The sequence below is a fragment of the Trichomycterus rosablanca genome, chromosome 23 (genome assembly GCF_030014385.1).
Source record: "Trichomycterus rosablanca isolate fTriRos1 chromosome 23, fTriRos1.hap1, whole genome shotgun sequence".
Taxonomy (NCBI): Eukaryota; Metazoa; Chordata; class Actinopteri; order Siluriformes; family Trichomycteridae; genus Trichomycterus; species Trichomycterus rosablanca.
Window position 1 is genome coordinate 1977181 of NC_086010.1, and position 26754 is coordinate 2003934.

Below are 26754 nucleotides of genomic sequence, written 5' to 3' on the forward strand. Positions count from 1 at the left end.
TTATTTTGTGGCATTTTCATGAACAGTTAAAACACTGTATGAGCGTTAAATCCATTTTATTCCGTAATATTCTGTAAATAATACTTTTAATACTGTATTTCTGCTCAGATGCGCTTATGTATAAACATACTGTATGTACATATTCACACATCATCTGGCTCCTCTCCATGGTTCTTCATTATTCTTTATTATCATTGTGTTTATTGTATTTTTGAACTTAATTAATATTTAATAATACAGTCTGTTTGCTGTCTGGACCTCGTATGTGTAACATACTCGGTGAAATAAAGTGGTTCTGATTCTGATGGCCTGTGATGGATGTGTCTGATGGTACCAACCACTGATGTGCTGGCAACCCACACTTGGAAGAAGATTGTTATTGCTCAGCATGTCCTGAAGACAAGACCAGGGGCAGAAATCCTGAGGAGGGGACATGCCTACTACACCCCTCCACACACACACACAAACACACACACCCAGACCCCCAGAGAAAAACATTATAATGATTATAAAATAACTATATCATGTTATATCCTATATAGAAATATGCTGCATTTAGTAGGATTGCACCCCCCTCTTCATTTGCCTCCAGTGGTTTGGTCCAGAGTGGCACAGTGGCTTGGTGGGTAGGTCCTGGGTTCGATTCCCAGGTGGATTTGTCTGGGTTCTTTCTGTGTGGAGTTTGCATGTTCTCCCCGTGTCTGTGTGGGTTTCCTCCGGGTACTCCGGTTTCCTGCCACAGTCCAAAGACCTGCAGTCAGGTTAATTGGAGACACTATAATTGTCCTCAGGTGTGTGTGTGTGTGTGTGTGACACTGGAAAGAAAAAATAAAGATTAAACGACTCGACACACAGATACTTCACCCGTTGCCCGTGTGCCACCCTCTCAAAAACTACACAACCAATTTGCACACGTGGTGCCGACGCCTCGATCAATCCCCTCTGATCGGATTTCAATCCCAGAACACGAAACTTTTAGAAACGTGAAGCACTTTCGACTATGGACGAAATGAGATTAATGGTGCCAGCTTAGCCAGCGGTGGTCATTAACCCGAGATCCAAACACAGCAGCAGGAAAGTTGGAGGAGGGCAGCGAGCTGGGGCGAGGTGGGCACGTATAATGCACCGCAAAGCAGAAAATTTATCTCTGCCTAATTGATCTGGCTCTTACCTGATCACCTGACTGGAGACGCTGGTCGTTAGGAGGGTTTCCCAGTGGACGCTCACGCCTTTCCTTTAATACAGGAGGGTACAACAGGCTAGGATGGCGAAGTAAATGCCAACAGGATGGTGCCAACTTTGAAAATTACTTACGTTTACTCATTACGCTTGCTTTAGGGTAAAAAAAAAAAGCAGTCAATTCTGCTTCTGTTTAGTATTATAGAAACCCAACTCCAAAAAAGTAGGGACAGCAGGTAATACACTCACTTACTCACTTTCTTAACCGCTTATCCAATCAGGGTTGCAGGGGGTGCTGGAGCCTATCCCAGCTAATGGGTGCAAGGCACACAGTAACACCCTGGACGGGGCGCCAGTCCAACGCAGGGCAGACACACACACATTCACCTATAGGGCAATTCAGTGTCTCCAGTTAACCTGACTGTGGGAGGAAACCGGAGCTCCCGGAGGAAACCCATGCAGACACAGGGAGAACATGCAAACTCCACACAGAAAGGACCCAGACTGCCCCACCTTGGGATCGAACCCAGGACCTTCTTGCTGTGAGACGACAGTGCTACCCACCAAGCCACCCACGTGCCGCTTTATTGATATTTGCAAATATATCCTTTTTGAGTGTTTGGGTGGTCAGATACTCTGTTCACATGCTGTATTTTGTAACCCCAATATAAAAAAAAGTTGGGACAGCAGGATAAATCTAATTGACCCGCATTGAGATGAAAACAAAGACAAAGAAAAGATTGAATTACTAATTAAATGCATTTTTTGCATTTAGACTCGTTCCAGATCTGATGCCTGCAACATATTCCAAAAAACGTTGGGACAGGAGCAGGATAAGTGCTTGTTAAATGATCCAAACAGCACAGCCAGAACCAGAACAAGTGCTGTGCTCATTTCCCCGATGATTGCTGAGCATCGTTATAAGAGAAGATGATGTAAGTCCGAGGTAAAAACGCCCCTGTCCCATCTGTTTTGGAACATGCTGCAGCCATTAAAACTGGAACGAGTGGAAATGCAAAATAATAACAATAAGTTTAATTTATATAAGCGCCTTTCACATATCCAAGGACATTTTACAAAGAGAATATCAGAGGAAAGAGCACTGTCGCCTCACATCAAGAAGGTCCTGAATTCGCTTCCCAGGTGGAGCGGTCCGGATCCTTTCTGTGTGAAGTTTGCATGTTCTCCCCGTGTCTGCGTGGTTTTTCCTCCTGGAGCTTTAAGTTGACGTTTGAAGGAAGAGACAGAGGAACAAACTAATATACACCGATCAGCCATAACATTAAAACCACCTCCTTGTTTCTACACTCACTGTCCATGTTATCAGCTCCACTTACCATATAGAAGCATTTTGTAGTTCTACAATTACTGACTGTAGTCCATCTGTTTCTCTGCATGCTTTGTTACCCCCTTTCATGCTGTTCTTCAATGGTCAGGATCCCCACAGGACCACCACAGAGCAGGTATTATTTAGGTGGTGGATCATTCTCAGCACTGCAGTGACACTGACATGGTGCTGGTGTGTTAGTGTGTGTTGTGCTGGTATGAGTGGATCAGACACAGCAGCGCTGCTGGAGTTTTTAAACACCGTGTCCACTCACTGTCCACTCTATTAGACACTCCTACCTAGTCGGTCCACCTTGTAGATGTAAAGTCAGAGGCGATCGCTCATCTATTGCTGCTGTTTGAGTCGGTCATCTTCTAGACCTTCATCAGTGGTCACAGGACGCTGCCCACGGGGCGCTGTTGGCTGGATATTTTTGGTTGGTGGACTATTGTCAGTCCAGCAGTGACAGTGAGGTGTTTAAAAACTCCAGCAGCGCTGCTGTGTCTGATCCACTCATACCAGCACAACACACACTAACACACCACCATGTCAGTGTCACTGCAGAGCTAAAAATGATCCACCACCTAAATAATACCTGCTCTGTGGTGGTCCTGTGGGGGTCCCACTTTCTGGCACCAGTCTGGGGAAGGTCCTGTGTGCCTGTCCACAAACCAGGGTCTATAAGTGTGTTTGATGTAGAGGAACTCCTGACTGTAATCAGTGAGCAGTGACCAGGACTGGAACCAGGTCCCGAGCAGCCTGAAGCTGTGTGTTTACAGCATGCTGTTCCGTTCTTTATTACTGACAAATCGTAAAACAAACACACCTGCCGGCAAACACATTAGCTCACCCCTCCACGTCCGAGGTGTTCTCGCGCTGAGGTGAATGCTAATGTGCTTAATGCTCTCAGATGGGATCTGACCTCTGCAGCGCATTTATTTTCCACCGCTGCAGGAACGTCCAGCTGATATTATTTGTCATCAGTACATGCTCTCTTACTGATGGTTTTAAAAGTAGATCGCCGAAAATATGTGGACACTCAGCTGTGGGTTTTGGATCAGATTTGGACACCAGATATTCACCAAACTGCCAAAAGTATGTGAACATCTGACTAAAAATAGCACCCACACACACATCAGGGCTTCTCACAATATTTAAAGGTCTGTCCCATTTGGTTGAAGACTATTCATGAGCATGAGGTCACAGTTGATGTTCCAACTCAGGTTGAGGTCCACTTTAGTTCATAGACCTTGCTTTGGGCACAGGGGCACAGTGATGCTGATACAGGAAAAGGGTCTTTCCAAAAATGTTGCTGCAAATTTGGGTGCTCATGAGATGGTCTGAGGTCTGTTAATCTAGCCTAGCATCGGTGAGATCTGGGTTCCAATCTCAGTGGTGCTACACAGCCATGATTAGCTTTGTCCTTCATGGTGAATCATGCAGGAGGGTCAGTGGTCATGTGGGGGTGTTTTCTACTGCAGGAACTGGCTGTCCTGACCATATACCGAGATATTTTGAGGAGGAATGTTTTGCCTCCTAGTTAAACAGAAGCCTGGAGATAATTGGACGTTCTAGCAAGATGATCATCTCAAGCACACTTCCATCTAATCCAAAGCTTGCTTGAGGAATCGGTCCTGGAGTGGATCGTTGGTGGGATTTAAAGAAGCAGCTGCAGCATGTAAACCATCAAACCTCGATGAGCTGGAAGCTTCTGAACGAGAAGAACGGGTGAAGATTCCACAAGTGATTATTAGAGGATATCAAGGTAAAAGGATGTTCCATCTCTCCTGAGTTCTGAGGCTGGGGGTAGAATAGTAGTGGAATAATACATGGACATTCATCAAGAGAACGAGATGTTTTTCATTCAAGTCTCCAAAACATATTTAAAGGTAAACAAAGGTGGGATGAACATTTCTGATTGTATAGAACAAACTGGACGCACCTAAACTCTAAATTTAATCATTAGTAGGGGTGTCCACATACTTTTGCCCATTTACTCTGGATTATAAACACGCATCGTGCGTCCAAGTGGCTGTTTTTAATGGTGCAACTGCTCCCCCTGCTGTTCGCAGCCTTAACTGCAGAATCCTGACAGTTTTATTATTTTATTCGCATAAAAATACTGTAGAACTACGAACACAATTCTGAAGATATGAATCTTGTGGATCAACATTAACCAGTTTTGCAAATTTCTGAACACAGATTGAATCATTTTGCACAGTTCAGTCACACTTGTCTTCAATTAGTGTCCAATTAGACCAATCCAGTCATGCGTCAAATGATTAGAGGCCTTGAGTGACTGGTACAGATGTTTGGTGTTTTCATTTTAGCTGAACTCGCTGTACTGCAGTGACAAATATTTTCTTATCTCCCGTATTTAGGCGTCACCACAGCAGATTTGGTCCTAATACCAGACTGGGCACAGTTGTTACTTCAGATGCCCTTCCTGACGCAACCTTCATATTTCTATCCAGAGTGCACCTCCCAATGGCTAGGCTGCCCCCCCCCAACCACAACCTTCTCCATTATTAGTCAATATTGTTAGCACAGACACCCAACTGACCAATAGCATCGTAGAGATTAGAACCCCGGGATCCCCAGAAGTCAAATGTAATCATATCGAGCCTTTATTTTAACAGTACACATCATCTCAAAGCAACTTTACAGAATCGAGGAACAAACCACCGTTTAGCAGGTAGGTATGGGTAAGTTTGGTGTGTCCTTTGCATCAACTTATGTAGATAATTTGTTCCCGTAGTTTTTCTGGTGTCACCACCGGTGTACATGTAGTTTTTGGGACCCTACACCACTAAAAAAGAGAAAAAGGAAAGGCTGTGGTTTCTGGCACCAAGATGTCAGCAGCAGATCCTTTAACTCCTGTAAGTTGTGAGGTGGGGCCTCCATGGATTGAACTTGTTTGTCCAGCACGTCCCACAGATGCTCGACTGCATTGAGATCTGGGGAATTTGGAGGCCAAGTTGACACCTCAAACTGGTTGTTGTGCTCCTCAAACCGTTCCTGAAGCATTTCTGCTTTGTGGCAGGGCGCCACAGCCATCAGGGAATAGCATCTCCACAAAAGGGATGAACATGGTCTACAACAATGCTTAGGTAGGTGCTACGTGTCAAAGTAACATCCACATGGATGGTAGGACCCGAGGTTTCCCAGCAGAACGTCGTCCAAAGCATCACACTGCCTCCGCCGGCTTGCCTTCTTCCCATAGTGCATCCTGGTGCCGTGTGTTCCCCAGGTAAGTGACGCTCACGCACCCGGCCGTCCACGTGATGTAAAAGAAAAGTAATTCATCAGACCAGGCCACCTTCTTCCATTGCTCACGTGCCCATTATTGGTGCTTTCAGCGGTGTTACAGGGATCAGCCTGGACACCCTGACTGGTCTGCAGCTATGCAGCCCCATACACAACAAACTGCGATGCTCTGTGTATTCTGACACCTTTCTATCAGAACCAGCATGAACTTCTTCAGCTACAGGAGCTCGTCTGTTGGACCGGCCACACGGGCCAGCCTTCGCTCCCCACGTGCATCAATGAGCCTTGGCCGCCCATGACCCTGTCGCCACTGTTCCTTCCTGGAACCACTTTTGATAGATACTGACCACTGCAGACCGGGACACACCCCACAAGAGCTGCAATTTTGGAGATGCTCTGACCCAGTCGTCTAGCCATCACAATCTGGCCCTCGTCAAACTCGCTCAGATCCTCACGCTCGCCCATTTTTCTTGCTTCTAACATCAACTTTGAGGATAAAATCACAGGTGCCGTGATGAAGAGATAATCAGTGTTATTCACTTCACCTGTCAGTGCTCAGAATGTTCTACCTGCTCGGGTGTATTTCCACACATTTGTACACATGTAAATATGTAACATGGCATCATGAAGACAGAAGAAAGCTGCAGACTTTTGATGATAATGTTTTGATCTGATCACGTCAGTGTTTATTGTTTTGCTCTGTAAGAGATGAGTGTGTGATGGCTGTGAGGAGTGTTTTAGTGGAAGGAATCGGATTTGAGAAGAGAAGATAGAGTTAGAATGTGTGTTGAACTTTTGGAGATAAATAAATAAAGAAACAAGAGGCGAATCCGTTTTTAAGTTTATTTGACGAGAACTTTATTGGTGCGGCGCATCACGAGCGTTCGGTGGTTCTGAAAGCTGAAGGAGCGAGCGGGGATGAAACTGTGAGGCTACGCTACTCCACGATACAGTGCACACATCTGGAAAATCTTCCTTTCTTAAATAAACTCGTCCTTTATAATATAGATCATTTCAACATGTTCACTTGTATACAAAATAATTTCTGGTCGATTCCTTTGCATCGTAAATCGTCTTAAACCGACGGATGTGTCACAATCAGAGTAAAAAAAGCACACGGCATGACTGAATACACCGACATACACAGAACAGGAACGTGTAGGCATGGACAAGGAACTCCAGGTGATGCGTTACTACACTGCATGGCCAAAAGTATTAGGACGCCTGACCACGAGCTTGTCGGACGTCCCATTTCAAAAAGAAAGCGTGACAGCCACTTTTTTTAGAAGGCTTCTATACACTCGTTTCTCTTCATATCTTATAAATCTTCCCTTTTTTTAGAAGGCTTCTTACAAGACTTTTAAATGTGTGGGTGTGAGAATTTGTGCACATTTCAGTCAAAAGAGCGTTTATTGGTATGGCTGGGCGTTGAGCAGTTGATGTTCCGGTTCGTCCCAGAGCTGTTGAGTGGGGCTGAGGTCAGGACTCTGTGCAGGACACTAGAGTTTTCTAGTAATCATAAGGTTGCCGGGTTAAGCCTCACCATCATTACTGTTGGGCCCTTGAGCAAGGTCCTTAAGCCTCAATTGTCTCTTTGGATTAAAGCATCTGCTAAATGCTTCTCTTTGTGACTTTATAAAGCTCGCTGTGCACAAGGACCTTCCCTAAACTGTTGCTGCAAAGTCAGAAGCATACCAAATCCCTTTTATAATTGATTTATCACACCTGTTAGCGATTGCTGTGGCTGAAACACACGAACGTAACAGTTAGAAGGGGCGTCCCGATACTTTTGTCCATATAGTGAAGTCCTGGTTATTGCTGGGTACTGAAGGTTTGGTCCAGTTGGACGTTCAGGAAGTTTGTGACACTAAGCGCTGGGTAAAAGTGTCGACTCTCCCCCCTAACAAGGGTCTGGTATTAAGCTAGCATCCTGACGTCAGCGGGTTACTGCGGTTATATCAGCCAAACCCGAAACTTCATACCTGCAGACCTGCTCGATAGCTAAAACAATGATATTAAAATACACCGATCAGCCATAACATTAAAACCACCTCCTTGTTTCTACACTCACTGTCCATTTTATCATCTCCACTTTGTAGTTCTACAATTACTGACTGTAGTCCATCTGTTTATCTGCATGCTTTGTTAGCTACCTTTCACCCTGTTCTTCAATGGTCAGGACCCCCACAGAGCAGGTATTATTTAGGTGGTGGATCATTCTCAGCACTGCAGTGACACTGACATGGTGGTGGTGTGTTAGTGTGTTGTGCTGGTATGAGTGGATCAGACACAGCAGCGCTGTCACTGCTGGACTGCGAATAGTCCACCAAACAAAAATATCCAGCCAACAGCGCCCCGTGGGCAGCGTCCTATGACCACTGATGAAGGTCTAGAAGATGAGCGACTCAAACAGCAGCAATAGATGAGCGATCGTCTCTGACTTTATATCTACAAGGTGGACCGACTAGGTAGGAGTGTCTGATAGAGTGGACAGTGAGTGGACACGGTATTTAAAATCTCCACTCATACCAGCACAACACACACTAACACACCACCACCATGTCAGTGTCACTGCAGTGCTGAGAATCATCCACCACCTAAATAATACCTGCTCTGTGGTGGTCCTGACCATTGAAGAACAGGGTGAAAGGAGCTAACAAAGCATACAGAGAAACAGATGGACTACAGTCAGTAATTGTAGAACTACAAAGTGCTTCTATATAGTAAGTGGAGCTGATAAAATGGAGAGTGTGTAGAAACAAGGAGGTGGTTTTAATGTTATGGCTGATCGGTGTAAAAAAGGCAGATGTGTCATGTGACCACTGTTTACTCTAATACTAATGACATTAATAGCTGACCTTGCTTTCAGCCACTAGTCTGAAGACTAGACAAGCAGATAAACGTAAAAGCGTCACACGTGTGTAGTACAAGGCTTCAGTCCGACTGTAAAACCTCACACTGATGAGAAAGGCGGTAAATGAGGAGAATATTCAGATGAACAGCAGTTAAGTGTTCGTCAGCTGAGACGCTACAGACCTGCAACCATGCTTTGGATTTAAAAGCGTACGGACATCGTTCACACGTACAAAATGCACAACGGAAAGTCAAAAAGGCGACGATGTAAACGATCCAGAAAATTCAAAACGATTAATTTAAAATGATTTAGGCAAGAAATGAGAGTAAAAGCAGCTCGTTTACAATCAAGAAAAAGAAAAACAAGATAAAGTTACAAACACAAGATAAATTCTAGAGAATGTTCGATATGCAAGTAAAGAATATAGTGTCATAACTTTCTTCTCCGAGTGTTTCGAGAGAATCGAAGGATTCGTTTGACGCCCAACCGGTTGATAGCGCCGCTCAGATTCATCTCATTCACCTGCTGTGACCTGAAGGAGCGTAAAGCAAAAGTAAAAGCACGTTTTGGCTCCACGGTACCAATTTACAATGAGCTTGAACCTTCAATAAACACCCGATCTGTAGGATTAATGAGCTACAGGCAGTAAGTAGAACATTCATACGTCCTACATTACAAATCTTTAGTATATTCAGTCCTGACTAGCGTGTGAATCCAGGTCACAGCACCAGTTTAATAAAGGTAATCAAAGTACACGGCGGATTTGGTCCTCGAGAGTACATTTCTGCATCATGAAATCAGTCTGACACGTCGAAACACTAAATAAACACCAGAGCTGGGATCTCGAATGCATCGTATCGATTGGCCTGTTGTTCAGATAGGGGTGGGATATTAAGCCAGATAGGGACTCTCTCATAACTAATGCAACCACGACCTCTGCTGGCTGATTGGGGCACCTGCACAGAAACGGGAAAAGAGTGCTGTCAGGGTGTGTCTCTCCGTACACGGTGCTGATCCGCACTGCACTCGTCAAGTGTAGGGGACAAAATGCATACGGCTGCTGCCCTCATGTCGGAGGGGGCGTGGGTTAGCTTCGTTCTCCTCAATCAGAGCCGGGGTCGGTATTGGTGGAGAGGAAGCATGACGCAATCGGGCAATTGGACGTGCTAGAAAGGGAGAAAATGCATAAACAAAATATATATATATATAAAATAAAATAAAAAACACTAAATAAATACTTTGAGATAAATCGGAGATCTTTATATATTACACTTTGTGTAAAAATAAATCTAGTCTACTCTGCACGCAGAATGGCTCGATCTCTCATGTTCCACGCAGCCGGAGGAAACGTGTATGTAACGACCGAACGTTCTCGAGACGACGCGCAGAACGACGCACTGTGTCGACGTTTTAAAGGGGAGTAACCGCATGAGCCTACTGCATAGTTCACCAGGGTTTCCAAGCTTACAAAACTTTCCCAAATCCCTAAACCACCCACAACAGTTCTGATATATTCATCGCAAAGAGCCGAGACTTGGAACATTAAAAAAAGTGATCGCAAACAGACAAAATATGAACAGAATGAAATTAGACGCCGTTGAAAGCGCTGAAGTGCATTTAAAGGGAGTCCGGATCAGGTCAAACAACCTGGATTAACATCTAGAATTTGTCAGAGAGCTCCTGAGTGGTGAATGAGAACGAGAGCACGGCCATCCACAGCGGGAGAGCCTCCACTGGCCGACACGTGAAGAAAGACAGACTTTTCCCAATCCCACATCCTGTGCTACAATAAGCTAGTGTGGTTTTTATTCTCAGCTTGAGCTGCTTCAGTATTCAGGCGTCACCACGGCGGATCTGGTCCACATATCAGACTGGACCAGCCGCGAGTTTAAAGTCAGTGGGTCTGTTCGAAAAAAACCTAGCTCTCTCTCTACATAGGCGCATTTTACGTCATCTTACACTCCCGAGAAGAGGGCGTGTCTAAATTCTAAATCCCTTAAAATGCTCCTACTGAGGCTCCTTAATTCTGAGTGATGATCTGACCAAATGACGAGGGAGCGTCCGACGCCTCCTCAGCCCTGACGGCAATCCCAGCATTCAGTGCGGCACGACTTTTCTCACATACAGTTCTTTTCAAATGTAAATAAATTCTCGTTGATGTTTAATTGGTATAAAGTTGTAATTATTCCGAGTGTCGTTTATTTGTATATTCCGGCTCGTCAGGGACGGTTTAAGCGTTTTCGGTACACTGTGTTAGCTTAGTAAGCTAAAACTGTAGTGCGTCTAAATAATCTGCCTTATGAGCTCCATGTCTTATTAGAATCCTCTCTACTGAGGCAGCTGATCAGGTAGGCAGCGAGACAGCTCACTAGGTTTTCGAACAGACCCAGTATGACCAATCTGCTGTTGTGTTTGTAGATTGTACGCTATACGGCCAAAATCATGTGGACACTCGCTAGCGAGTATGTCGGACATCGCATTCCAAAACCGCGTGCACTGATATGAACGTTATAAGGGTATTGATTTATATCCTGTCCCAGACTTAACAGCACTGGAAAAGGCTCACTGTAAGATTTTGGATGGTACCTGTGGGAATGTGTGCGCCCATTCAGTTTAAAGATTGTTTATAAGGTCAGGCAATGATGTTAGATGAGAAAACCTGATGCTTGCACTTCAATGGGATTGAAATCAGGGTCAAACTGTGTAGAATGTTTATGGACGCTGCTTTTCACACTAGTGTCTTTTTTCAACCGTTAAAATCAGAAGTAAGAAGAAGTGCCCATATATTTTTGGCCATATAGTGTAAACTACTGCACTCTATCAGTCTGAACAGATAAAAACAGTAAAAAAAATACTGAAAAGCGACTTATTACTGAATTTTATGGTATTATGGTTTACCGAGACGTGCCTGGATGCTACAACCGACGTAAAACCCTCATAGGTTGGCGGCCTCTGTGCAATAAAGGAGGCTAAGATTTGGTTGCAGTGACGTATGATGTGAATTAGCTTTGGTAAATGTGCGTGATGTGCCGAGTAAACGCGTCTAATTGTGTGTGTGTGTGTGTGTACATGTCTATATATATAATTAGATTTATAATCCCTTTTCTGCCAGGTTTCATGCAGTTAGTAATTAATGGAGCCAACAAACAGAGATCTGACGCACTAAACGTCACCCGCCGTGAGTCAGCAGTTACAGATGTTAGTAAACGTGAGAGATAAACAGGAAACACACATCCAGGCGAAGCTGAAGCAGCTGACGCCTGCTTTGATATTGCTCTGTAAATAAAGGGTCCCGCGTTGTTATACGACACACTAGATAAAGGTTTCACGCCACACCGGGCGTCACACACATGAATAAAAACTAAATAAGGCAAAAAACATAAAAATCTGTGACCGGAACTCCTTTGGTAATGCATAGTTCAGTTTCCTATTTCATAACATCGCAAAACTCTGAGTCTTTAGAATATGATATATAATAAAGCTAAAAAATAAATGGCCTTTTGTCACCTCTCTCTCTCACTCCACACTCTCTCCAGTTTTTGGTTCATTCACTAAATTTAATCTGATTTATTTCTGAGCCGCGAGTGCAAAATATTTCTGCTGAGGAGAAAAGTGCCGTGTCGGAGCGTGGTAGTGACGTGTACACGACCCCTCTCAGGGCAGGAAGGGCTCGTCCTCCTCGTCGACGACGGCGGGTCCGGGGTCGCTCAGGCAGCGGAGGAGCCGCGGGTCCTTGCCGTCGTCCTGCTCCCGTTTCTCCTCTTTGCGCTTTTCGGAGGGCGGACGCTTCATGAAGAGCCCCCCCTCGTCTTCCGGGTCTCTGCTCGCCGCCTTGCCGAACTCGTCGGTCACGGCAAACGAGTCGGGGCTCTGGGGCGAGGCCAGGTCCACCTTTATAGCCGGGATGTCTTTGACTGCGAGTGAGGGTTTGCTCCAGGCTTGAGGGTCTGTGGATGATGAGAACAGACGGTTGGAACAAAAATTATTCCAGAATTTGACCCTATGTGCATCCTGCATTACTTTACTGGGACTGACAGGTGCAGAGGTAACACTTCTTTACTCAGACTGGTGTGCACAGAGGTCATGCTCATTCACCAAAACTGATATGAGCCCATTTTTTCCCCCCAAAGGGACTGACTGGTATAAGGGTCAGGCTTCCTTTTCTTGGACTGACGAACACAAAGGCCACACTGGGTCACAGTCACTGGGAATGACAGAAAGGAAGAGAGGCCACACCTCACTTAATGGGACTAATGGACACAGAAGCAAGAAGGTGGAAAGAGAAAAATGATGCGTGTGGTGTCAGACAAGTCATCACGGCCATCCTTAAATACACCTGACTTGTTGTTTTGCTCAGTGTTGGGTTCCCACACTGAGCCGAATCACGTATGGAGAGCCCTCAGTGTTTACTCAGGTTTCCTTTGTTATGTAAAAAACATAGTTTGACAATCAAGAGTGACAAATCGACTGTAATTTTCTAACAATACAATAAAGGAGACAGTGCAGTAAAACAATAATACGAACGATGATGCATGTAAATGCAGAGGAGGACGACTTGGCTCACCAGAGGAGAGTCTGGATCTGGCGATGGTGGGAGAATCGGGGGCTGCAGCTGGAACAGTCAGGTAATTATTCATGTGAGTGATCTGAAACATACAAAGCACACGAGGATCGTTTCATGCTCAACATACTGTAGATGAAAAGCTAAACTGACGACAAAACAAACTACGAAGATGATCCCGTTTGTCTACTTAATATCCATGCATAACACTTCTAATAAAAAAAGAAACAAACAGGCATCATCACCTAGGGCTGTCGCGGTGAGAGAATTTCCCCTTGCGGTATTTAGCGTGGTTCAACACCGCGGTATGCGGTAATATCGCAATTTTTTTTGTTTTTTGAAAATTACTTAATTTATCTGGATTTTAGAGCTATATAAACAAGCTTTATTGTTAGGCTATGATTCGGTATATTATTGCTTTTTAATGACAAAGATGAGGCGGCTTTAAGAAAAATCAAATGCGTGTTTATTGTTAAATACAGAACAGAGCAGGGATGCGCGTCTTTTCTCTATTAAAAAAGGTTTAAATTAAGCTTCTAGCCTAGGATAGATGTACACTGTGAAACGAAAAAAAAAAAGCAAACTGTTTAGGCTAAATATTTTAAATGCACATCTGATCAAAATATGGTAAAAAAAATAAAAATAAATAAAACGAAACCTTTCGTTTACAATAAAAAATAAAGTCTGTAAGACCTTAAACCTGCGTTATCACGCGCGCTAGAAAAACCAACATGTTCACCTGATGTGGTTCCAGAGATGATCTGAGTGGGGTAGCGATGTTCCCGACGGCACTAAAAACTCTCTCTGATGGTGTGTGTGCGCTCGCTGCACAAATACACACGTACTGTACCTGCATGCGACTTTAGAGAGCAGAGGGAATCTAGCCTGGTTGTCGCGCCACTATTAACCATCTATTTAGTAGGTATAATTAACATAACAATATAATATATAAAATAATACTACATTTTAAGTTAATATTCGTTTCAATACATTTTTATTCAACGAAAACACACATTTAAATCATTCCAGCAAGCGAATATTTGCAGGCTGCAATGCCATATTAACCGTCATTAAGTGTTTTAGTACGCCGAGGCTGTTTGAATATAGTCTAAATTACAAGTATTTTATTGAGTGTGAACTTAATCTGATCATTAATAAACTTGCCTATAATTACTGTTGCCATTGTTTCCATCTTAAAACACAAAGCCTGACACTCAGCAGCAACGCATTGGTGGACAGTTGGCAGGAAAATGACGCGCTTAGCTCATTTTCATTATAAATTTATTTAACATTTATTACGCCTGAATATAAGCGAAAAACAAGATGGACCCTGCAACAAGAAAAAAGAAAAAAAAAGAAAGAAAAAACGTGAACATCGCGGTGTTGCGGTTGCTTGGCATGCCCTGCGGTTGGCTGGTCTATACCGCGGTATTTCAAAATTGCGGTTAGCGCGACAGCCCTATCATCACCTCATCAGGAGAAATCCTGTACTGCAATGTTTTTCAAACCCTGAGTCGCAGACAAAAATAATAATGAAATAAACGAATATTAAATAAACAAATTCCTGCTGGCGCACCTTCTTCTCCAGATCCTTCATCCTCTTCCTCTTGATCATAATATCGTTCCAGCCGTCCTCGTACGGATCGGCCAACAGTGTGTGTCTGTTGTAGGATTGCAGCTGCAAAACAGAAACATTAAACCAATTAAATCACCTTTTAAAATAATACAGGAATATTAAAGCAAGGTTTGCAGCAAATTACACTAGCCTACTACCGCAAATCCCCAGTGGCTATGCTGGTATACTGCCGGCCTGTTTGAAACGTGTTACTGCATTGCACCCAGTAATTCTAGGGAAGCCAGACCCACCATGACCCTGACCAGGAAGAAACAAAACATCCAGCCAGCCCACCGGTCATGTGAATCCTTCGACATGCTAGTCCAACCCCACAGGTTGCCACGTCCAAGCAAATCCTATTGGCTGTAGAGATGCTCCAAGTCAAATATTGCAATAATTCCTTCCATTTTCTCCCATGTGTTCAATGCACAATGGGGTAAGATATATATACAGTGTATCACAAAAGTGAGTACACCCCTCACATTTCTGCAAATATTTCATTATATCTTTTCATGGGACAACACTATAGACATGAAACTTGGATATAACTTAGAGTAGTCAGTGTACAGCTTGTATAGCAGTGTAGATTTACTGTCTTCTGAAAATAACTCAACACACAGCCATTAATGTCTAAATGGCTGGCAACATAAGTGAGTACACCCCACAGTGAACATGTCCAAATTGTGCCTAAAGTGTCAATATTTTGTGTGACCACCATTATTATCACTGCCTTAACCCTCCTGGGCATGGAATTCACCAGAGCTGCACAGGTTGCTACTGGAATCCTCTTCCACTCCTCCATGATGACATCACAGAGCTGGTGGATGTTAGACACCTTGAACTCCTCCACCTTCCACTTGAGGATGCGCCACAGGTGCTCAATTGGGTTTAGTCCATCACCTTTACCTTCAGCTTCCTCAGCAAGGCAGTTGTCATCTTGGAGGTTGTGTTTGGGGTCGTTATCCTGTTGGAAAACTGCCCTGAGGCCCAGTTTTCGAAGGGAGGGGATCATGCTCTGTTTCAGAATGTCACAGTACATGTTGGAATTCATGTTTCCCTCAATGAACTGCAGCTCCCCAGTGCCAGCAACACTCATGCAGCCCAAGACCATGATGCTACCACCACCATACTTGACTGTAGGCAAGATACAGTTGTCTTGGTACTTCTCACCAGGGCGCCGCCACACATGCTGGACACCATCTGAGCCAAACAAGTTTATCTTGGTCTCGTCAGACCACAGGGCATTCCAGTAATCCATGTTGTTGGACTGCTTGTCTTCAGCAAACTGTTTGCGGGCTTTCTTGTGCGTCAGCTTCCTTCTGGGATGACGACCATGCAGACCGAGTTGATGCAGTGTGCGGCGTATGGTCTGAGCACTGACAGGCTGACCTCCCACGTCTTCAACCTCTGCAGCAATGCTGGCAGCACTCATGTGTCTATTTTTTAAAGCCAACCTCTGGATATGACGCCGAACACGTGGACTCGACTTCTTTGGTCGACCCTGGCGAAGCCTGTTCCGAGTGGAACCTGTCCTGGAGAACCGCTGTATGACCTTGGCCACCATGCTGTAGCTCAGTTTCAGGGTGTTAGCAATCTTCTTATAGCCCAGGCCATCTTTGTGGAGAGCAACAATTCTATTTCTCACATCCTCAGAGAGTTCTTTGCCATGAGGTGCCATGTTGAATATCCAGTGGCCAGTATGAGAGAATTGTACCCAAAACACCAAATTTAACAGCCCTGCTCCCCATTTACACCTGGGACCTTGACACATGACACCAGGGAGGGACAACGACACATTTGGGCACAATTTGGACATGTTCACTGTGGGGTGTACTCACTTATGTTGCCAGCTATTTAGACATTAATGGCTGTGTGTTGAGTTATTTTCAGAAGACAGTAAATCTACACTGCTATACAAGATGTACACTGACTACTCTAAGTTATATCCAAGTTTCATGTCTATAGTGTTGTTCCATGAAAAGATATAATGAAATATTTGCAGAAATGTGAGGGGTGTACTCACTTTCGTGATACACTGTATATATATATATACAGTGTATCACAAAAGTGAGTACACCCCTCACATTTCTGCAGATATTTAAGTATATCTTTTCATGGGACAACACTGACAAAATGACACTTTGACACAATAAAAAGTAGTCTGTGTGCAGCTTATATAACAGTGTAAATTTATTCTTCCCTCAAAATAACTCAATATACAGCCATTAATGTCTAAACCACCGGCAACAAAAGTGAGTACACCCCTAAGAGACTACACCCCTAAATGTCCAAATTGAGCACTGCTTGTCATTTTCCCTCCAAAATGTCATGTGATTTGTTAGTGTTACTAGGTCTCAGGTGTGCATAGGGAGCAGGTGTGTTCAATTTAGTAGTACAGCTCTCACACTCTCTCATACTGGTCACTGAAAGTTCCAACATGGCACCTCATGGCAAAAAACTCTCTGAGGATCTTAAAAGACGAATTGTTGCGCTACATGAAGATGGCCAAGGCTACAAGAAGATTGCCAACACCCTGAAACTGAGCTGCAGCACAGTGGCCAAGATCATCCAGCGTTTTAAAAGAGCAGGGTCCACTCAGAACAGACCTCGCGTTGGTCGTCCAAAGAAGCTGAGTGCACGTGCTCAGCGTCACATCCAACTGCTGTCTTTGAAAGATAGGCGCAGGAGTGCTGTCAGCATTGCTGCAGAGATTGAAAAGGTGGGGGGTCAGCCTGTCAGTGCTCAGACCATACGCCGCACACTACATCAAATTGGTCTGCATGGCTGTCACCCCAGAAGGAAGCCTCTTCTGAAGTCTCTACACAAGAAAGCCCGCAAACAGTTTGCTGAAGACATGTCAACAAAGGACATGGATTACTGGAACCATGTCCTATGGTCTGATGAGACCAAGATTAATTTGTTTGGTTCAGATGGTCTCAAGCATGTGTGGCGGCAATCAGGTGAGGAGTACAAAGATAAGTGTGTCATGCCTACAGTCAAGCATGGTGGTGGGAATGCCATGGTCTGGGGCTGCATGAGTGCAGCAGGTGTTGGGGAGTTACATTTCATTGAGGGACACATGAACTCCAATATGTACTGTGAAATACTGAAGCAGAGCATGATCCCCTCCCTCCGGAAACTGGGTCGCAGGGCAGTGTTTCAGCATGATAATGACCCCAAACACACCTCTAAGACGACCACTGCTTTATTGAAGAGGCTGAGGGTAAAGGTGATGGACTGGCCAAGCATGTCTCCAGACCTAAACCCAATAGAACATCTTTGGGGCATCCTCAAGCGGAAGGTGGAGGAGCGCAAAGTCTCGAATATCCGCCAGCTCCGTGATGTCATCATGGAGGAGTGGAAAAGCATTCCAGTGGCAACCTGTGAAGCTCTGGTAAACTCCATGCCCAGGAGAGTTAAGGCAGTTCTGGGAAATAATGGTGGCCACACAAAATATTGACACTTCAGGAACTTTCACTAAGGGGTGTACTCACTTTTGTTGCTGGTGGTTTAGACATTAATGGCTGTATATTGAGTTATTTTGAGGGAAGAATAAATTTACACTGTTATATAAGCTGCACACAGACTACTTTTCATTGTGTCAAAGTGTCATTTTGTCAGTGTTGTCCCATGAAAAGATATACTTAAATATCTGCAGAAATGTGAGGGGTGTACTCACTTTTGTGATACACTGTATATACATACACACACACCAGTCAGCCCTGCAACTGTTATGCCCTGTGTACTCTGACACCTTTCTATCAGAACCAGCATGAACTTCTTCAGCAGTGTGAGCTACAGTAGCTCGTCTGTTGGACCGGACCACACGGGCCAGCCTTCGCTCCACACGTGCATCAGTGAGCCTTGGCCGCCCATGACCCTGTCGCCGGTTTACCACTGTTCCTTCCTTGGACCACTTTTGATTGATACTGACCACTGCAGACCGGGACACACCCCACAAGAGCTGCAATTTTGGAGATGCTCTGACCCAGTCGTCTAGCCATCACAATTTGGCCCTCAGACCCTCACGCTCGCCCATTTTTCCTGCTTCTAACATCAACTTTGAGGATAAAATGTTCACTGGCTGCCTGATATATCCCCCCCACTAACAGGTGCCGTGATGAAGAGATAATCAGTGTTATTCACTTCACCTGTCAGTGCTTATAATGATATATTTATTCACATTTGAAATATGACATGAAAACATCTCTGAACGTCACCCGGCTGGTCCGCGGTCTTCTAGCTTTAGCAGAACTGACTCCGAATGGAAAATGAAAAGCTGACTCACTCTCTGGCGCGTTCTCTGTAGGTTGCTGCGTAAAATCTTCTGAATCTCTTCCTCCTGACCCTTTGACAGCTGAGGCAGCATTCTCTCCGGAGGCTTCTTGGGCTGGATGTTTCTAAGAGAAGAGGAAAGAAAAAAATGAAACTGGATCAGAGAAGTAACACAAATAAACATTCATCAAAACTGCACTGGCTTTAAACTGGCATTAAGGTTAAAACGAGGCACGTTTGTGCTTGTTCAAGTTGTTCGACTGATGCTGTGGGTTAAAAAAATCCCTCAATCCCTCCGCACACGTGTTACGCTGAATCATGCTCTGTGTTTACAGACGCGCCCCCCCTCTCAGAATAAACATGCTTCGGTTGAGACTCAAAACAGAAAATGCTAAAGCTGAGCACCGTACAGAACCTCAACCCCAACATCTACACAAAGAGATAAACTTCTTACAGCCACGTGAAATCCAAAACAGTTTCCTGAATATTAAAGGACGTGAATGAAAACTTACTGCATGGAGACGGAGGACGGCATCGCGGACGGCAGCTTGGCTCCCCCTCCGCTCTCCACCAGCTCGATGGCCTGCTTCATCTCCATCTTGTGGTAGAAGGCGATGAGCTGGGGCTCCTTGCTGCGCTCGCCCGCTATCAGGCATTTCTTTATGTACTTCTTGTTGAAACGGTTCAGCCTGGTAACAGAGGGGAGAAAGGTAACGCTGATCTTTTGACTTAAAGCATCACTTCTGCTGGGAATCTGGGATTCCCATGACGATTCTGGGTGGTGAGGATGCTGTGTGACGTGCACACTGTGTAAACAGGATATTACACAACAACCCGTGGCTTCTGATCAGTCCAGAAACTCCTGCATGGGCTTAAATCTCGACCAAGTTCTGCTTAGCATGCGGCTACATTACAAACTCTAATAAAACCTTTTTCTACTCACTTGTCTTTCCAGTGGTGGTGTCCATAGTGTCCACAGATGTCCTCAATCCCGGTCAGTAAATGGTCCAAAAACTAACGGCAAAATACAAAAAGAAGTTTAAAATCAAACACTTTTACTAGAATACTAATATAGTAGGCTGATACAAGCACATGTGGGACATTTTTGCTCTTTACGCTGCACAGCTGATCATTCTGGACTGCATACCTAATTTGGCCAAGTTTTTACCCCAGATGCTCTTAATGACGGCCTTCTATCTGGGCATGGGACCAGCACTGAGAGTGCACCAACAAGTGCGCCTATTAATACCTAGGGCTGTTTGACCACCAGGCTGTAAGGCAGCTCTATGCATGATTGGGAATTATCAAGAGTCGCAACTGCTTGATGCCTGTGTGAATCGTTTGTGTGTATGAATCGTGTGTGTGAATCGTGTGTATAAATTGTGTGTGCATGTGACAATCACACGTGTGAAAATTGATCGAGTGAATCGTGTGCGTCAGTGAATCATGTGTGTGTTAGTGAATCGTGAGTGAATGAATCATGCGAGTGCATAAATCCTGGATAAATTGTCTTGTGTGAATCATTAATGAATCATGAGTGCATGAATCCTGAGTGAATCCTGTGTCTTAATCATGTGTGTGAATCATGAGTGAGTGAATTGAGAGAGTCATGTGTGAGTGATTAAACTGTAAGTGAATCATGTGTCGGTAGTGACTAAATTGAGAATAAATGATGAGTGAATCATTTGTGTGTGAATCGTGAGTGTAAGTGAATCGCAAGTGAATGAATCGTGCGAGTGCATTCATCATGAGTGAATCGCGAGTCTGAATTGTGAGTGAATCTAGAGTTAGTGGCGTGTGAGAGAATAAATGGTGAGTGAATCATGTGAGTGAATCATGAGAGTGCATGAATCCTGAGTGAATCATGTGACTTATTATGGGTGTAAATCATTAATGAGTGAACCGAGAGAGAGTCGTGTGTGACTGAATAAATCATAAGTGAATCGAGTGTGTCGAGTGTGGTTGAACTGTGTGCGAGTGAATCATGTACGATTGACACGTACCGCATGCCCCCCACAGTGTTTACAGCTGATGAAATGAAGCGCTGGAATGAGGACAGGTGAGGGCAGATACAGTGGGTTTGAGGAGGTCTGGTCCTGATTTAACTTGCAAATTCAGCTATAATTTGCAAAAAGTCGTTTGCCCAGTGAAGATGGCAGAGCGGGTTTGATCACACATGACATCATTTTCCAGATTATTAGGAACATATTCGCTTTCGTAACAGCCACCGAGACGTGTGCACTAAAGTGTATAGTTTGAAAAATCTAACATTACGTACTTTGGCCAATTTACTGTAGCAGCACGGTTTTATTTGGCTAAAAAATGGAGTTTTTTGCATCTGAAAGTTTGAGACACCCCTTCTACCACTGCTTCCAGGTGGTGTGTAATTCCTAAACACTGATGCCAGAATGGGATGTACAAAAGCTCAGATACCTGCTGGAAATTTCAGCTTTGATAAAACTGTCAATGTAAAACGGAAACATCTAGGAGCAACTACAGCTCAGCTCTAATGTAGTTGGCCAGACACGCTTACAGTACAGATGAAAAAATAGCATCTATTGGATGCCAGACTCACTACTGAGTTATAAACTCAGACCTGTTATGAGCATGTACAGCGCAAGGGTTTTTTTAAACCCTTGTGTGGGGTCGCAAAAACAGGTACATAAACACGAAATGAATGGAGACTTATCGTTACACCTTTTTTACCCGACCCAGACACACAATGCATCTTACTCTCTCTATACAAGATGTAACATAAAGCCTCCACAAGGGGGCGTCCACGTACAAGTTTATTTCATTATTTAATTATTATTTTTCTCTGCGACCCAGGGTTTGAAAAAAGTTTTTTTTGCCAAACTTTTATTAATTAAGTATATTTCATTTTGTGTTGTTTTGATGCATTGTGCTAAAAATCATGTACAAAATGTGGGTGGCTTGAAAAAGTCTGGTGTAAAGCACATCTGGTGCAGAGACATTTTTGGACGGGATTAGTCCCATTCGACTATCTGATAGGTGAATTAGGGTTTCTGGGATACTTGTTGTGCTACCTGTATGGTTAGGTGAACATGTTACCCTTTCCCATCACTAATGCTGATGTAGCAGAAATAAATCCATTAGAGAAATGTCACGTCTTAGTGTACACAACGTATTGGCCACATCATGTCTGGTCAGCGCCCACATGCCAGCGCTGCCACTAATGCTTTCCTATAAATAAACAAGCTCTGAAAGTAATGCGAGCAATACCTGCGAGCACTGATTTGCCCTCTGAAGTGGAAATAATTCCGGGTTTCTTGACCTCCGTTAGTAATGGGACTAGACTGAATTGAACAGAGCACATGTTCCAGTCAATTAGAAACCCTCGGGGGTCTGTTTAGAAACAAAAATAGGGACTAGAACATCAGCTGGATTGCTGAATCTCTTTTCTGCAACACTGATGACAAATGGACGCTCTGCTCTCGGATGTACCTACAGATGGCGCTCTAGTACACTAGATCACTGCAACGTTTTTAAACATTTCCCCAGGGTCGTTAAGGACACAGGGAAGAGGGTATGACAACATTTTTGTACTTTAGATGTTTTCACAGCGCTTATCCATCCATACGGTTGTGTGTGGAGGATAATCACACCCGAGGGGATAAATTCCTTCCCTTTTTTTCCTTTGTTCGAGAGTGTGCAGGTTTGATCTGTTCATATGAAAAGCAGCAGAGAAAAACCCAGTGAAGCACGCAGGAAAATAGTCTATAATTATCCACCGCAACTCTCGTTCCTGTAGTGTTGCAGGAGTGTCATATAGTTCAGGGACTATAGGTTATTTCGCTCTGCAGGGTAAATGAAATGCCGAAATGTTGGCTTATGCGCTGCACAGGAGTCCCGTTTTATAATGCTCCGGTCCACAAATGCTTTTATTTCAAACGGGGTCCTTGATTCCTTGACAGGAAACGTGGGTCGGACCTTTAAGTTGCTACCCTAAACCAAGCGTTTGTAGATAGTTCTACAGGTCTCATCCACCAGTCCGGAAAGGTGAAGGACAGCATGTTCTCACTTCCCTTCTGCGTGAAGTAAATAAATATGCAATGATGATAAACGTAATGGAACTCCATATTAATACTCATAGCTTTTGAAGGTGATAACCAAGCTCATGGTTCGAAATGTCCAGATATTTTTGCCCATATAGGGTCTGTTCGAAAACCAAGCTCTCTCTATACATAGATGCATCCTACAGTCCTGAGAAGAAGGCACGTCTAAATTCCAAGATCCCTTAAAATGCTCCTACTATCGTCGCTCAGGTGGCGCAGCGGTATAACACACGCTGTTCACCAGAGCTGAGATCTCGAATGCGGTAGAGGGTGTGGCCCTCCGTGCACAGCGCTGTACCGCACTGCGCCCGTCAAGTGTGGGTGATAAGACGTTCGACTGCTGTGCACACTTCGGAGGGGGCGTGGAGCGGCCTCGTCCTCCCCAATCAGGAGCAGGGACCGGCGTTAGTGAGAGGATGATTGACGGGTAGAAATTGGATGCGCTAAAGCGGGAGAAAAAAAAGGGCTCCTACTGAGGTGTCTTAATTCTTAGCGATGATCTGACGAGGGAGCGTCCGACGCCTCCTCAGCGCAGAAAACGATCCCAGCATTCAGTGTGGCACGACTCTTCTGACAAAAACTACAACCATGGTGGACAAATATAACGCAGAGCAACCAACGGAGTTCCTTTCAAATGTAAATAAATGCTCGTTGATGTTTAATCTGTATAAAGGTGTAACTACACGAGTGTCGTTTATTTGTAAATCTGGGCTCGTCAGGAACAGTCGAACCGTTTTCGGTACACGGAGGGAGACGTTAGCTGGCGTGCTAGCGGGTTGTGTGTTAGTACGCTAAAACTGCGGTGACGTAATCGCCATAATCTCTGTCTAAGTAGTGTGACTAAATTATTTGACTGAGACGGCTGATCGGGTAGGCAGTAGGGAGCAGGGTGGGGCAGTAGGTCTTCAGACAGACCCTTAGACTCTATGGTCTCAGCTACCAGTCCAGAAAGGTGAAGACTGACGTGTTCTTACTTCGAGAACCGAATGCAGAGAGCGCTCCCCTCCCCCCGTCCCGTTTCCTCAACGTGCTGCTCCTGTAATGACTGGAATGTCCTTGAAGAAGAGGACAAAACTCCCTGTTCTGTTAAAACGGGTAAAAATGTAGCTGACATGGACTCCTCCGCTGTGTCACGATCAGGAGCCGCAGTGACTTAAAGAAGCAGAAACTTAGCAGATGATTTTATCCAGGAGGGTTAAGGGCCTCACTGAGGGGCCCAACAGAGGCAACTCGGTGTTGGTGGGGCTTAAACCTTCAACGTTTTTGAGCTACCGCATCTTAATAGTCTAGATATGCACGGTCGAGGGGTCGCTGATGGGGGGGGGGGGGTCGTCATTACCTGAGTATGGATCTCCTCGTTGATGGAGCGCTTGGTCTCCTGCTTCTTCTTGACAGCCAGCAGGTCCACCAGGGGTCGAATGGTCATTCCCTACAGTCACACACAAACAGCCTGATTAGATTATAGATCAGGAACATATATTGATCATTTTCACGCTCCCGGCTGCGTTCACAGGAAGATTGATGTGCGGGTGCGTGTACATTCCAAACAGTATTATAATTTTTTTAAACTTAAGTATTTAGGCAAGCATGAGGTGACTCAAATTCCTTGTGTGTGTGAGAGCATACTTGGCCAATAAAGCCTGATTCTGCTTATAATACATCACATCATATCATATCAATATCTTATAAAGAAGCCTTCTGTGTCTGCAGGATCATACTGAACATGAAAGTTTTTGCACCCATCTAACAAAAATCCTAGCATGTGCTAATATTTAAAAAGACTTAAGAGGAACAGCAGTGGAAATGCTGTTTTTACATCAAAAAGAGGAAGAAAGGCAACTTGCTTGCATCACAGTTTAAGCAACACATTTGCCAACTTTCTTAAACAGTTTGCTTTTAAAAAAAATCTCAAATAATAATAATCAATAAAGGAAGGGAGGAAGGGTCGTCGGGACTGGCCACTCGATGGCGCCTAGTGCAGGTGAAAAGACGGTCGACTACTGCACACGTCAGAGGAAGCACTGCAGCAGCAGAGGCGAAATACGATTGGGGAATTGGATATGACTGGATTAGGAAATTAGTCTCAGATCAGCAGGAACAGAAAAAAATGCAGGGGCACATACTTTTTCCACATGTATGTACTTATTACATACTGTATAATTGATGTATATGAGAAGGTTTCTAGCCAACACAGCCGCTTGGTGATCGAAGCTGTTCGCCACTGTAATATGGAGCGCTACGGTTACACATACTGAGCCGTGTGGTGCTAATTTTTAACCACTCGGTCATGCTTGAAGTCAGTGCAAACACCTCCGTGTGCACATTATCAACACAAGTGTATCAACTTCTGTAGATCTGTGTCAAACAGCAACACCGTACGCTCTGATATCTGATCGACTAGCTCTAAATAACGACTTTAAACTGCTGAAGCGACAAGTCCAACATTCAGCACTTGAAACCCCTTTCCCAGTGCACGGGACCCTACAGTACCCTACAGCAGTGGTCCCCAACCACTGGGCCGTGGAACGGTACCGGTCTATTTATTACCGGACTGCACAGAAAGAATAAATAATTAGAGATTGCTAGAAAAGCGGTTTTTACTGCTTCTATTTCAAGTGTTATTGTTCTAATGTCACCCCTAGGTGGGAGCAGTGTCAGCGAAAAAAAGCTTATTTTACATTGTTTGTGAGCAATATTATTAAATCCTCCCTCCTCCGCCAGTCCGTGAAATGATATCTTATATGAAACCAGTCCATGGTGCACAGAAGGTTGGAAAACGCTGCCCTACAGTATGAATCTAAATCCAGAACTATCCGAGCTGCACCTCGACTTACACAAGGGTACACCTGAAAGTAGTCGTTTACTGAAAGGTAACTGTAAACGATAGCCGTAGCGTTGACAGGATGATTTTCTGTTAGCCCCACTGTGGTTGCTTCGGTGTTTTATCTTCTGCAGCCCCGTACAAGTTCCCTTTATGCTTTTCACTATTCGGGTTTAAAATACGGCGCTCGTATTATTTCACTCCAGTGGCAACTCTGTTTGACCGATCAGCGGTCTGCGTGGTTTCTCGGCCCGTCCATACAGCCCAGCCCAGCCCACTGTACTCTCGGTCCCTGGTCAAAAAAGGTAACCATGAGTATTTGGTACTGGAAATGAGCACTAAATGTAGGGTCGGAGATTTAAAATCGTACCTTAGGGTCCCGTGCTGTGGGAAAGGGGGGGCATTTATTGGCATAAAGCACTAAGTAAGAAATGTAAACAGTTGGCTTGGGTACATTTCTCAGACCAATCATGTGCCACAGGCTTTCCAATGTCTCACAGCTCAGAAGAACCTAGATTTCTAAATAAATGCATTTTGATTCTCTCTTTTAATAACCCGGAGCAGATGTACATGACCTTTAACAGTTGGACAAAGTAACTTCTCTGTTATTGTTACTAGGAGTAACCGGTGGAGGAACATTACTAGACATGAGTTCCTCTCAAATCCTGAAGCCATACACTGAACAGAAGTACTAAACATACACTCAGCTTCACTGCAGTATGTGATTTCGGACACAGCACATGTTTAACTTACATTAATACAAGAATGAAATCTGTATT

At 44.4% G+C, this 26754-nt stretch overlaps 1 protein-coding gene across 1 annotated transcript in view; it reads right to left on the reverse strand.

Annotated features, from left to right (window-relative positions):
- Window positions 1–11490: 11490 nt before the first annotated feature.
- slc9a1a (solute carrier family 9 member A1a) overlaps window positions 11491–26754 on the reverse strand; it is a 46977-nt gene continuing 31713 nt past the window's right edge. The window contains exons 6-12 of the mRNA XM_062985258.1: window positions 24494–24583; window positions 20022–20092; window positions 19591–19767; window positions 19092–19203; window positions 14765–14866; window positions 13192–13273; window positions 11491–12574 (exon numbers count right to left, since the gene is read on the reverse strand). Of these exons, the coding sequence (XP_062841328.1) occupies window positions 12282–12574; window positions 13192–13273; window positions 14765–14866; window positions 19092–19203; window positions 19591–19767; window positions 20022–20092; window positions 24494–24583 (927 nt within the window). The 3' untranslated portion in view covers window positions 11491–12281. The remainder of the gene's footprint in view (window positions 12575–13191; window positions 13274–14764; window positions 14867–19091; window positions 19204–19590; window positions 19768–20021; window positions 20093–24493; window positions 24584–26754) is intronic.